At 38.5% G+C, this 12,729-nt stretch overlaps 2 protein-coding genes across 3 annotated transcripts; one reads left to right on the top strand and one right to left on the bottom strand.

The window, feature by feature from the left end:
* Positions 1 to 1,341: 1,341 nt before the first annotated feature.
* LOC117614278 (sugar transporter ERD6-like 6) lies at positions 1,342 to 6,255 on the bottom strand. Its single transcript, XM_034343033.1, has 19 exons — positions 6,137 to 6,255; positions 5,839 to 6,038; positions 5,604 to 5,666; positions 5,418 to 5,507; positions 5,262 to 5,321; positions 5,098 to 5,163; positions 4,940 to 5,005; positions 4,762 to 4,837; positions 4,214 to 4,278; positions 4,028 to 4,120; positions 3,842 to 3,922; positions 3,652 to 3,736; positions 3,366 to 3,412; positions 3,216 to 3,278; positions 3,055 to 3,114; positions 2,899 to 2,964; positions 2,734 to 2,793; positions 1,925 to 2,039; positions 1,342 to 1,742 (listed from the first exon to the last, which is right to left on the bottom strand). Exons 2-19 carry the CDS (start codon positions 6,028 to 6,030, stop codon positions 1,630 to 1,632), a joined length of 1,461 nt encoding a protein of 486 aa, XP_034198924.1. The 5' UTR covers positions 6,031 to 6,038; positions 6,137 to 6,255; the 3' UTR covers positions 1,342 to 1,629.
* Positions 6,256 to 8,000: 1,745 nt separating this feature from the next.
* LOC117638291 (probable DNA-3-methyladenine glycosylase 2) lies at positions 8,001 to 12,174 on the top strand. 2 transcript variants are annotated; one of them, XM_034373435.1, is made up of 2 exons: positions 8,001 to 9,489; positions 11,659 to 12,174. In XM_034373435.1, exons 1-2 carry the CDS (start codon positions 8,381 to 8,383, stop codon positions 11,678 to 11,680), a joined length of 1,131 nt encoding a protein of 376 aa, XP_034229326.1. In that variant the 5' UTR covers positions 8,001 to 8,380; the 3' UTR covers positions 11,681 to 12,174. The 2 variants fall into 2 exon arrangements, with proteins under 2 accessions (XP_034229326.1, XP_034229321.1); XM_034373430.1 differs by having other exon boundaries at positions 8,002 to 9,489; positions 11,606 to 12,174.
* Positions 12,175 to 12,729: the final 555 nt, after the last annotated feature.

The following is a 12,729-nucleotide window of genomic DNA, read 5'->3' as shown; positions in this document are numbered from 1 at the left end:
CGAGCATCCGGAATCGTTTAGCAACACGAAATCTAATTGTAAAGTTTTTAGAGTTTTTGGGAACCTTGTTATTTTCTTATTTTAATTTTTTGTTTATTCCTAGGGTTTTTATGAGTATTTAAACAGATTTTACTCATAACTAGAATTATGTTTTGTTATTTCAATTTATCAATAAATATTGAGGTTTCTTCATATCTTCCTAATCAATTATCACGTTGCATCACATAGGGGTGGGCACGGTTCGGTTTGGACTGGTTTTTGCCTCAAATTAGAATCGATCCGGTACTATTCATGCGGTTTGGTTCGGTTCGGTTTTAATAAAAAAAATTCTAAAACTGTCCGGTTCGGTTTGAACCGGTTTCGGTCCGGTTCCGGTTCCGGTTCGGTTTTGAACCGGATTATAAAAATTATTTTTTAAAATTGTTTTGTAATACAATTCTCAACTGAAATATTATTTTTTTTACTTGAAAATTAACAAATTATTCAATTTCATATAAAAAATAAATATTAAAGTGAGAAAAGAGAGATATTTTGACATTGAACTTGGATAAATATTAGGTTTTTTTTTAGTGAAATTAAAAATATAGCATTAAATATAAATATATATTGAAATTATATATTTTTTTAGTTTCACCGGTTCGGTTCGGCCCGGTTCGGTTTTTGAAGACATGGAACCGGATCCGAATCCGGTCCAAACCGGCCCGGTTCGGTTTTTGACCGGTTTTTGACTTTTTGGTCAACTCGGTTTTTTTCCGGTTTGGTTCGGTGTGGTTCGGCTCGGATTTCCGGTTTGCCGTTTTGAGTGCCCACCCCTAGCATCACATAGACTCCATTCCTAAGTGGTGGGAGCCGGTCTTCATCGAAATGAATAATTGAACATGTATCAAAAAGTGACCCATTTTGATAATTTGATATACGGTTCTTCCTCCTTTTTTTACTTCTTTTTCAGCAGAAGATTACTTGTTGACAAGTCGAGGGCAAGGCCCAAGGGATATGACCCACTAAGGTCATTAGATATATATGTAGGATTAGTAATTCATATCCACCGTTGACCCCCCAAAAAAAAGTAATTCATATCCGCCGGTCATTTGAAGGCACAGCTGCCTTTCCCCTTCACTTACAGGTTGTAAGATGGATCGATTGACTGTTTGGATGGTCCTTAACTTGTTATGAGGACCTCGTTTTCACAAATAATCCCGCCAACCCCCACACCAATCACCCGCCTGAGAAGATAAACCGTCTACTCAGGTGATGGGTATACTTGTTGGGTTTGATAAAAACTCATCGAGTTCTTACATACATAATAATATCATAGGATAGGAGGGCAAAATAGAAATCGGATAGCTCGGAAAATTAATTTAATGAATTTAATAAACTATAAGACAATTGTTGTGAGTTTACAGCTACCTCTAGAAAGATAGTGACAAGCAATGAATGTAGCAATAGAACACCGACGGCTGGCTGAAGAAGAAGAAGAAGAAGCCTGTTCTTATGTCACGAAAAGATTACAAAACGTGCACGTTTCACGTTGCACAATTTCTCTGGAATTATCTCAAAATGGTAACTCTTGGTTTTTTCTTCTAACAGAAGGAAGAAAGCAAGTAATATGCAAGAAGGGGAAAGAAAACCTCATCTGAAGGAGAACTGAATCTCTTCCAGAGTTCTCCCTTTCGTCTCGGGAACCCAAATGGTTACAAATACGACAGTGAAAGCACTCACAAGCATGTAAATGGTGAAGGTTCCTGTTGAAAGTGGAAGCTGCCCATTAGCCCCAAATAATAACAAGAGGAAGAAAAAAACCACTAAATAATACAACCAAGGATAAAACAACATCATCGAATAAGTGGTTGCTCGACGCAATTATAAGGCAAAGTTTCTAATGCGTGTGTGTGAATGAGAGAGAGAGACAGAGAGAGAGGCACACCTCCACTGCTCCATTCCAACAGCAAGTTTGCAGTCATCGTGACCACCCAGGATATGAACCAGTTGGCAAGTGTTGCTATGCTTCCGGCAAGGCCTTTAATATTAATTGGAAGAATCTGCATTACCAAATTCACATTTTATTGGATGATCCAAAAAAGATATGTATATATATATATATATATATATTCTGCAGCAAGTTATTAGATCAAAATTTTGTACTCAATGCAAGACACTAAACACTATGCCTGACAAGAAATTCTAAAATCAAATGTTTTTTGGGATGGTCAGTAGCCAAAGAATAAGGTATGCACAGATGCATGATGACAAATTTATGAGTGAAAGCCTTATCCTTTCTTTTTTCTTTCTTGGTTAAATTCAAAATTGCAAAGCTACTTAAAAAATTATTTGGTGAAGGAATTTTGTGTTGGCCAGAATATTATGCTAAAGTTGATAGTATGTGACTTCATAATGCCAAGTTTCCAAGCACATAGAGGTAACCAGGCAGAAGCTTCGATTGCAGAAAATTCATCTTCAGTAATATAATGAATATTTGCAATGGAGAAATCTTGGCATACAACGGATTCATCTGCTTCTCCAAGTATAGTTTGAAGACAAAACTTATAATATAGGAAAACAAATGTGCACTAGTACACGTCGTACACGAACAAAGGGCATGTTGCAAACATTGCAGGTGAATGAACTTGCAGGTATTGAAATTTGAAAACATAAGGGTTATATTGCATATGAGTCTCTAGCAGACCTGCCAAGGGCAAGCAATTACTGTATCAAAAGACTATATTATTGACATACCTCGGACATTATAATCCATGGAATAGCTCCTACACCCAGAGAGAAGAAAATTACCATGGCCTGAAAGAATAGTGTAAGACAAAGGAATTATTAGTAGAAAAGGCCAAAAATGAATATGAGAGAACCAATGTTCTTTGAATTGTGATATTAAGAACATTAACATACCACAACTCCAACCACTGTTATGATGCCCAATATGCTAAACAAATTTGAATCAGTTGCTACCAAATCCTGCGATCAGTGGAATTTCTTTTTTGAGAATATACACAAAACAAGCAAATACCCATAATATCTTTCTAGAAAACACGAAAAATTTAATACCTTTAGAAAGAATGCTACTGCAACGATTAGAAGGCTAACTGTCATTCCAGCGGAAGAGATCTACGAGGAATTGTATAAAATTTATTCATTTCTTCTAGTCCAAATGGATAATAAATTAATGACTCAACAGTGACAAAAAATAAATAATAATTCAATCTCACAATAAGCAGAAGCCGACGGCCTGATTTGTCCACCAACCAAGTAGTCACCCCGGTGGCTATGACCTAAATGCATAAAGATACTTGTTATGTTTACAACTTGAGAATATTGGGTGAGTGAAGAAACCAATTTTGAAGATTTTCTTGATGTACCTGAACAGCACCAAGGCCACATGTGGCTACATTACTTGATGAAATCCCTATTCAAAAACTAAAACTAATAAGAGTCATTTCAAATGAACAGAAAACCGACTTAAGTCTGTTTTCCTCTATAACATACATGTATTGCCTATCTGTGTCCTACATGTACAATAAAAAGGAAGTACATTTACACACTTCTTGGCGGTCAAAGGAAACAGGGAACAAAGAATATGACACTGTTCCTATGTTCTGTGCAGTATCCCAACTCAATTCTTTCAGATAAGATGGGAAACCTTACCGGCAGTTGCGAAAATGGTACTGGAATAGAATAGAACACCGTTAATTCCACTTAGCTGTTGAAGAACAAGTAAACCAATTCCAATCTGCAACACAAAAGTTAGTGAAATCAGTCAGGTTTTGACAAATGCATCTTTGAGATGAAAACATAGCCAATTAGAGAACCAACTCTTCTGGACTATAATTAATACCATTAAAGGAAGCCAATATCTTTTTTGTTTGAGTTCTGCAAACCGAATTGTTGTTCTTCTGGTTGTTGATGCTACAGATCTCTGCCCAATATATATCAAGGAAATTATTTACATAGGTGAATTTCCAAGAGTGAAATGGTAATAGCATAATTTAAAGGTCTTTGGCAGGAAACTGTGGCTTTGTACCTTGATCTCATTCACTTCAACCGAAATATCAGTATCGAATCCCCGGAGAACTTGCAAAGAGGCTTCGAAATCCTCGGTCATACCCATTTTTGCCTGTTGGATGTTGAAACCAAAAAAGAAAAAACTGTGATATCATATCTAGCACTCTAACTGTGATTGAGAGGAAAACCTACTTTGGTGACTTACCAGCCATCGAGGAGATTCGGGAATGAAAAAGAGCCCGGGTATCAATATCGTACAAGGCAATATTCCTGAAAAGTAATAATTTGTACCATCAATATAAAAATGTTTACCAGAAATGAAATCTGCTGCTATTACAAATAATAGTACTTGTGTTTTCTTCTGAGTATATAGAAGAAGCTTTCTAGAATTAAAACCAACAACACGAACCGCTCCATGAATACCAAACATTTGCCATGACAGTACGGCAAAAATTTACTGTATGGGTTGACAATGTAAGAAGCAATGAAACCAAGTGTAAAGTGTTCCCTCAAAGATCATATAAGACTTCATTTATGTAATAAAATTTCTAATCGCCATTAGCAAGAAAGCAAATTTGTAATGTGTAATTCTTTCAAGTAAATCAAGTTTAGGAAAATCCTACATCCATGACAGATACAACTTCTATGGATATAAGATAGAAATGTGTCATCAATCTAATATGGAGAAATATAATAGCCAGAATATTTTCCAACAAGTGATGTGGACACCACAATGAATTTTAAGAAGATTACCCAGAACTGCAAGTATCCTCCACTGAACTAAAAGTCCAAGCAGATAAGCCAGCATTATCCCAATGGTTACAGAGAGCTACAGAACAAGGATTAAAGTTTAAATAATCTGATTACAGATATACGTTAGTAACTACTAACAGAAACTCATGGTAAAAATAAGCTACTAAACAAGGCCAACCTGATTGACTGAACCCAAAGCACCTCTTAAGTTTTGAGGTGCTATCTCAGCTATATATACAGGCACCTAGCAATGATCAACCAAGTCAGTACTCTCACAGTTACTCACCCCACATAATTCCAACATAGAAAGACATCACTGAAACAACTCAACGCTACCGTGTACGAGATTATTCCCACGCCAAATCCTTCCAACAGTCTTCCCATGTAGAGAAAAGAAGAATCCTACAAAAAGAATTAAAGTTGATGTAAGACAGCATATTCCTGACTGCATTCTGTTCATGTCTAGATTCCTATAAACCGGTACAGTCATGAAAACTCACTTTGGCAAATGATATAGCAAGCCAGCCGATAACATTAGGAATGGCAGCTATCATTAAAGACTGCAATTAATAAAACCCAGTCTTAGAATTAAACAAAAGAACGTTAGTCAAAGATGCTACGCTTAATAAGGAATAGAATTAGTGATCAAATCCTACCCCTTTGCGACCAATATACTCAGCAATCTGACCGCTGGCTATAGCTCCTACCATAGCACCCACATTCGATAAAGAACCAAAAATAGAATACTGACCCAGATGATAATAGTTAGAAACTAAAACCAATCAAACAAACAAACCCAGTATGCAAATACACATTAAAAAAAAAAAAACTGAGATTCAAACCTCTGACACTGTGAGTCCAAGATCCTTGATTATTGCTGATTGGGTCGGAGAAGAATATCCAGACTGCAGGAACGAAAAATGTGATTCGTAAACAGATATGAATAGAGGAAAAGTGTAATCAAGCTCAATCTTCTCATTTCTTGAGCTCTCTGCAATCAAAATGCCAGCTCAGGCTCTCTAATTGCGAAAAAAAACAATTTGAAGAAGAAGAAGAAGAAGAGCGAGCTATGCTTACGGTGAAGCCGAATTGGATAGGACCCAAAGCGACAATCATAACACAAGCCACCACAGAAATGGAGCTATCTCGAATGACCTGGGACGAGCCCATCATACTGGATTGCCTGGAACCCATGCGGTACCAGCTCCCAGTGTGCAGGAAGGGCTTCCTGAGATCTCTTCCCTCTTCATTGTCGTCCCTGAAACTCATTGTGGCCTCTGCGATCAGAGAAACAGAGAAACAGATAAAGTTCACTGCGTGCAAAACGCCCCACAGAGAAGAGAAGACGGAAAATAAATGGAGCCTATACGCTTACTCTATGATTATTGTCTCCAATCGTCCGTTTATCGTGTCATGCACTGCTGGCCTATAAGTCCAGCTCCGCACCTTGCCGTTACCAACAGATTCGTGCTGTAACTGTGCAACCGAGCTCACCTTCTGCCACGTAGGCAACACCTATTATAATTCTTGTTTATAGTTTATGCGCGGTCTTATCTTATGATTGTCTATCTGTAACTTTGTTTTTTCCTTCTTTTTTTTTTTTTTTAATGAAGTCTATCTGCAAACTTTCACCAATGAGTTTTTTTGTTTTTCTGTTTTTTTTTCAATATAAGCGATAGTTTAAAATTTAAATTAATTTAATTTACGGAGAGAATGACTCGAATTTGAATGTAAGGAAACATATCTATTGTCCTGACCAACTGACCTAACTTAAATCTATCTTTTCAATTGTTTTAAGTATATAGTCTTATGCTATTTAAGAAGGATTATGATTTTATGTATAAAGATTAGGTTTTTATATGCTAATTAAATGAATATGTTGTAAGTTACTAGTTGTGTGTGGTTGTAGGTAGGCTCGTGGGTCTCGTTAGCCACTATCATCATTTGTCCTCTGAGTTTGGACAATTTGTACATGGTGGTAGAATGATAATAAGTGATAAGTAGTGTCGTCCTCCTCTTTCAAAAAAACTTACTTATAATGAGAATAACACTGTTTTGTTATATTTGGTCGGCTAATAACACAATAACACATGAAATTTTTTTTCTACGTATTATTACATTATTAACTGAAAATATCTCATTGCATGAGAGTTTCTCATCCCTCTCCTCCTTCTCTATCTCTAGTATTGTGATTGTGGACAATTCTTCTTCAATAATTATTTAGGCTCTTGTTTGTACCAGCTTTCAGTTCCTTTTGCTTTATTGACCACCTACCTACCAATTGGTCCAATTCAATCAAAACGGAACGAAACACAACCCACGTGATTTTGCACGGTTTTAGATTATCTACTAATTTCAACCTAATTGTTGTTTGTTTTTATCAGAAATCTCAACCTAATTCATTCACACATCCAACTTTTAACTTATTGACATATAATACACCTACTCTAAAAAGATGCCTGCTGCTATCCCTTAAAAAAAACAAAAAAGCAGTTGTATATATATCAGTCTACCTAACAGTCCGTAATCAGTTTTAGACGCAAACACCATTTGTTCAGAATCGCAATCACAAGTATTATTGAAAACTTTGAACTTTGAACTATGTCTTGTTGTCCACCGAGATCAATCAGTCGGTATCTTTTCTTTCTTTTTCTTTTTGTTATGAATAAAAAGTAGAATGATGAATTTTTCACATCTTAGGATTCAGTGTTGTTAGTAGTGTAATCATTCATTATATGTTGCAATTTATTTACTTAGGCTTCCAATATGTAACTTTTTAATTTTTTTGAACGAACTCCAATATGGAACTTAAAACCATTAAAAAGAAAAATTTGGGTTAGGCGATTTGGTGTAACCATGATGAATTGAACCCATCTTGGGTTGGGCAAGCGATGATCTAACAATTGGGAGAGGCCCAGACCGATAGAAATACAAGTTCAAATTCATCAGGCAAACTTTGGGTTTATACTGGGCTTTACAAGGCCCAGTTCATATCTCTATTGCGTCACGCTTTGTTCTGCCAAACGCGGTATAACGGGCCTCAGCCCAAAAAAACAAAATAGAAGAAGAAGAATATGAAGAAAATAATTAATGTTGTACTGCAACTGGAGGAAGAACACAATGATGAGTCACGCGCTAAAATGGAGCGTGAAACAGAAAAATCCCTAATTGGATTTCATTCATTTGTTTTTTATGCCATGAGAGGAGGATGATGAACTTTTTGGTTATCGGAGGAGGAGAAAACGGAAGCCACCTGTTACTTTATTAAAGGACTCTCGCACTCGCAGTGAGAGCGAAAGAGAGAAAAATAAAATTTATTTATTAAAAAAAAAAAACATACTAGGGATATTGATTAAGAATGGAGTGTGAGTTTGTCCCTTAAACTCAATAAAACTTTTGTTTTCCAGTCAATTTTGTAAGGAACTTCAAACTACAGTCCCTTCTTCTCTCCTTCTGCGCGCACACACTCCCAATTTCCGATGGCTTCAATTCAATACTTCTCGTAAACCACCTCCCTCTCCGCCACCGCCACCGCCACCGCCCATCCCCACAACCACCCATATTTACACTCAAGCCACCCATTGAATTTGAAATTGATACACACTCCTCCACTCCACATATGGGCGAGCAAACCCAGGTCCAGACCCAAACCCAAACCCAGCCTCAGACTCCGACTCCGACCCAACCGCCTCACCATGACTCCATCGACGACACCACAATCGCCGAAGTGAGCCCCACACCCACCCAACTCACCAATGCTCCCTCTCAAACTTCATCGCCCCCTTCCAAAATCCCCTTCCGCCCCCGAAAGATCCGCAAGTTATCGCCCGACACCTCCGACCCCAATTCCTCCCAACAAATCGTCGCCTTACCCGACAACCCCAAACCCCTTCCCGCCGCCGCCAAGTCCGCCAAGTCCAAGGCCGTCCAGCAACGGGCCCTTTCGGCCCCGAAAATCGCAGCGCGGCCGCTTTCCTGCGAAGGTGAGGTCGAGGCGGCAATCCGCCATCTCCGAAACGCCGATCCGCTCCTGGCTCCGTTGATCGACCTCCACCAGCGGCCGACCTTTGACACCTTCCAGACCCCCTTCCTTGCCTTAACCCGTAGCATTCTCTACCAGCAACTCGCATACAAGGCCGGCAATTCGATCTACACGCGCTTCGTCAGCCTGTGCGGCGGCGAGGCCTGTGTCGTCCCCGAGACGGTCCTCGCCCAAACGCCTCAGCAGCTCCGCCAAATCGGGGTTTCGGGCCGAAAAGCCAGCTACCTCCACGACTTGGCCAGAAAGTACCAGAACGGGATTCTATCGGACGCGGCGATTGTAAATATGGACGACAAGTCGCTGTTCACAATGCTGACGATGGTCAATGGGATCGGCTCTTGGTCTGTGCACATGTTCATGATTTTCTCGCTTCACAGGCCCGACGTACTTCCGATCAACGACCTCAGCATGCGCAAAGGCGTTCAGCTTCTCTACAATCTTGACGAGTTGCCTCGGCCGTCTCAGATGGAGCATTTGTGTGAGAAGTGGCGGCCGTACCGGTCCGTCGCGGCTTGTTATATGTGGAGATTTAGTGAATCCAAGGGAGCACCTTCGAGTGCGGCGGCCGTGGCGGCTGGTGCGACTCTACCGCCACAGCAGCAGCAGGAGGAGCAGCAACAACAGCATCCGCAGCACCCTCAGCAACAGCAGCTTATGGATTCACTCAGCAGTCTTATTAATATTGGGTATAAATTTCAATCCTTTTCACTTAAATTCAATTATTGGTTTATGGGCAATTTCATTGAGTATCCGTTTGTAGTTTAATTGCAAATGCCGCTACAAGATGATAGCTTTGTGAATATTTCTTTTGTTTATGTGAATTTTGGTTTTGCTAGATTAGAAGCAGTCTATCTGTGCCTGAATGTTTAAACCCTTGTAGTTTGCTTAGTTCCTTTCATTTTTGGGTCGTTTGTATATACACTCTTGTTTAGTGTTTAGAATGGCATTTCAAATGCCCTCTGACTGTTATTCTTCTTATTGAAAGCTGGGTTTGTTTGCTTCAGATGCTGTTCTTACTGAAATCGATATCCCCTTTTTTGACATTTGTGCTTCCTTTCTCTGACGTGTGTCGTCCTGTGTGGAAGGATGCTCTGTGCATGTTTTTTCCTTAACGTGTTTTTATACTTGCATGTTATTCTTTCTAACTTTGTGCTGAATCACAGAGTTAAAGGAAAATTTCTTCCATTGAAATAGAAGATAAACATGCCCTGTTACATCATGATATATATACGAAGAAACTAAACACTCTTAGACCTTTTCCTATCGAGGCCCCGAACCTTTTCCTCCACCATTAGTCTCTTAATATGTTGTCTCTTCTTCTTCATCTTAGAACACCCAAAGAGCATACATAGGTTGTTTCCCAATCTGTCCATGTCTGCTTAGTTGCTCAGTATTCTTCCCAAGCTGTGTAATTATGAAATATGTTTGTAATTTCCAATCAGAACTTTAGTCATCCAAAGCAGTAAGTGTATAGGAGTAGTAGGCTAGGTGGTGTTCCATGACACTTCCAGAGCTGACTCACTTAAGTGCTACCAGGTAAAGCCATCACTACTGCCAGCAGATCTTTGTAATTTTTCTCTGCTTTTGATGTTTTTATGCTTCTGACTAAGATAAAGATACGGTATAGTTGTGCAGCTCTCCAGTTTTCTTTTTTACTATTGGTTTGTTTCTGAAGAAATTTTTGAGACCCCAAAGAGTTTTTTGTGTTGGTATAATCTCCTTACCATTAAAGGCCAGAAGGTGAACACAAAAGTTGCTCTAGCATAGGTTTAGGTAATGGTGAGGAAGCTGGATGATACCAGCCTCCAGGCACAATAGGAAACATTATGTTTACCATTGGGGGAGAGTGTGGACCACCTCCTCCTTCATTGCCCTTTCTCTCTAAAGTTGTGGGAGACGTTACTGAAGGAAGTTAACACTGTGTGGGTAATACCGAAAGGCTGTTTCGAACTTTTTTCCATCAAATTTGATGCTTTGGGAAGGGGAAAGAAAGCTAAAATCCTTTGGGGCAGTCTGATGCAGGCAGTGATCTGGAACCTTTGGCTGGAACGTAACAGGAGAATCTTTGAGGATTATAAGGGAGTGGGGGTGGTAGAGTTATGGGATAGAGTGAAGTTTTGGGCTGCCCTTGGGGCATCAACTTCCCATGCTTTTAAGGATATATCCTATCCTACAATTAACGCGCAATCTGCTGGCTGTAGTATCTTAAGGGGTTGTCTTTTGATTGGCTGTTTTGTTTTATGGGGTGAGTGGCCTCGTGTTTGTTTCACTGGCTAGTGCTTCTTTCTTTTTGTCTGTGTTCTAAATGTCCTCCTTTTTTATCCTTTCAAATTTTGAATAAAAAATGTTTCTATTAAAAAAAAAGAAAAAGAAAAAAGTTTACCATTGATTGTTGGGGTCTTGTTTTATTCAAATTTAAGTATAAGCAAAAATGTTTTTGTTGATTCCTTTATCTGGTCAGCGGGTAGTAGTGGTAGATTTTTCTTGAATCAATATTACATAATACACTATATATTTGCAGTTTTTCACTGGGTATGAAGGGATGAGCTTTTTTGTTGCTTACTGGATATTTGATTGTACTGACCATCAATTTCTGTCATTGTTGGAGTTATGGAATGTGTTATTTTGAGTATGAGCTTTGGATTAGTTTAGTAGTAGATCCGGGTGAGAACTAAATAATTAATTTGTTGTCTTATTTCAGCAAATCTTGGGAGCTCGTATATCATAAATTAATAGTATTTAACTTTTTGATAAAATAAATGTTATATGTAAGAGTTTAATGGTTTTGGCTTTTTATGGAAGGAATGGTGCCTGCATTCATGGTGAACTATCCTTTTCCATGTCATGTGATACAGGGCCTGTACCTGGGGACCTTGATCGGGAATGGAATTGAGAAGTTAGTCATTCAGTCATGTTTATTCAACTTAGCTTGAGCAAGTTCAAGAATGGTTCATGTGTGGAAATCTTGCTGCTAAAAGCTCTGGCATGCAAGCTTTCAAGGATGAGACTGTATTGAACCCTATTCAGTAATTATTATGCTTTGGGATTAAATAAACACTTGTCTATGCAATGCTCTAGTTTTATTGTCTTTAATTTAGAAAACATCAATAAGTTGGCGACGAGATTTCTTATAGGACTTGAGAGAATGGAATGCTTCAATGCCTTTACCTGTAGATTGAGTAACCGTAGCTTAGAGGGAAGCCCTTCACCTTCGGATGTGGTTAGCACTCTTGGTGAGTGTGGTTCTAATAATTGAAACCATATTTAGCTGATTTAGATTGCCCTAGTAACCGACAGCCTTCCTGCGTTTTTGTTCTTTATGCATTATGTAAAATTAAATTTCAAATCATAAGCTTAAAGGGGTTTTTGCAGGCTGCTTCTTTGTTTCATATAATCTTCAGTGAGGAGTCTTTTTTGGTTTCAGGCTTCTCACCTGGCCAGTTTTAAAATTGGAGGATGATCTCAATGGGCTTCTTGAGCGATTTTTTTATTTTTATTTATTCGATTTTTGATGATATCTTTGGTTATTTTCCTTAAACTGCCACTGTGCTCAACTGTCAGCACTCAGCAGCAGGGACATAGTCACAAAATCAGCCAAGATTAAATGGTGATGAAGCCCAAGCTCATCATTTTGTTAAATCACGGACATGATATAGGAAGTTTACTTGGGCCACCCTTTTCAGAAAAAGGTTCTTGTTGTAAGGGTTGCTGGGCTTACACTGCGATTTTTTTTTATAATTTCTACTCAACATCTCCCATAATCCCTTCTTTTTTTCTTTTTTTTTTAAAAAAAAATTTTAAAAAAAATGTCCATTACCTTCTCACTACTTGTTCTTTTTCTTTTATCGAATGTGAAGATCCTCGAGGGGTTTTTGATCTGCAGATAACGTGGAAGTACTTTCTGCATTTACGTTGGATTTTAGAAT

The sequence above is a fragment of the Prunus dulcis genome, chromosome 1 (genome assembly GCF_902201215.1).
Source record: "Prunus dulcis chromosome 1, ALMONDv2, whole genome shotgun sequence".
Classification (NCBI taxonomy): Eukaryota; Viridiplantae; Streptophyta; class Magnoliopsida; order Rosales; family Rosaceae; genus Prunus; species Prunus dulcis.
The sequence above is the reverse complement of the archived record's forward strand: the minus strand, read 5'-3'. Positions and strand labels throughout refer to the sequence as shown.

Excerpts from the sequence above, each read along its gene's own strand:
- LOC117614278 (XM_034343033.1), bottom strand. The coding sequence starts at position 6,030 with ATGAGTTTCAGGGACGACAATGAAGAGGGAAGAGATCTCAGGAAGCCC. Across the intron at positions 3,737-3,841 it reads GATATTGGCTTCCTTTAATG|ATTGGAATTGGTTTACTTGT; the intron begins GTATTAATTATA and ends TTTGTGTTGCAG. Across the intron at positions 3,279-3,365 it reads GTGGCCTTGGTGCTGTTCAG|GTCATAGCCACCGGGGTGAC; the intron begins GTACATCAAGAA and ends TTATGCATTTAG.
- LOC117638291 (XM_034373430.1), top strand. The coding sequence starts at position 8,381 with ATGGGCGAGCAAACCCAGGTCCAGACCCAAACCCAAACCCAGCCTCAG. Across the intron at positions 9,490-11,605 it reads AGCAGTCTTATTAATATTGG|GAATGGTGCCTGCATTCATG; the intron begins GTATAAATTTCA and ends TTTTTATGGAAG.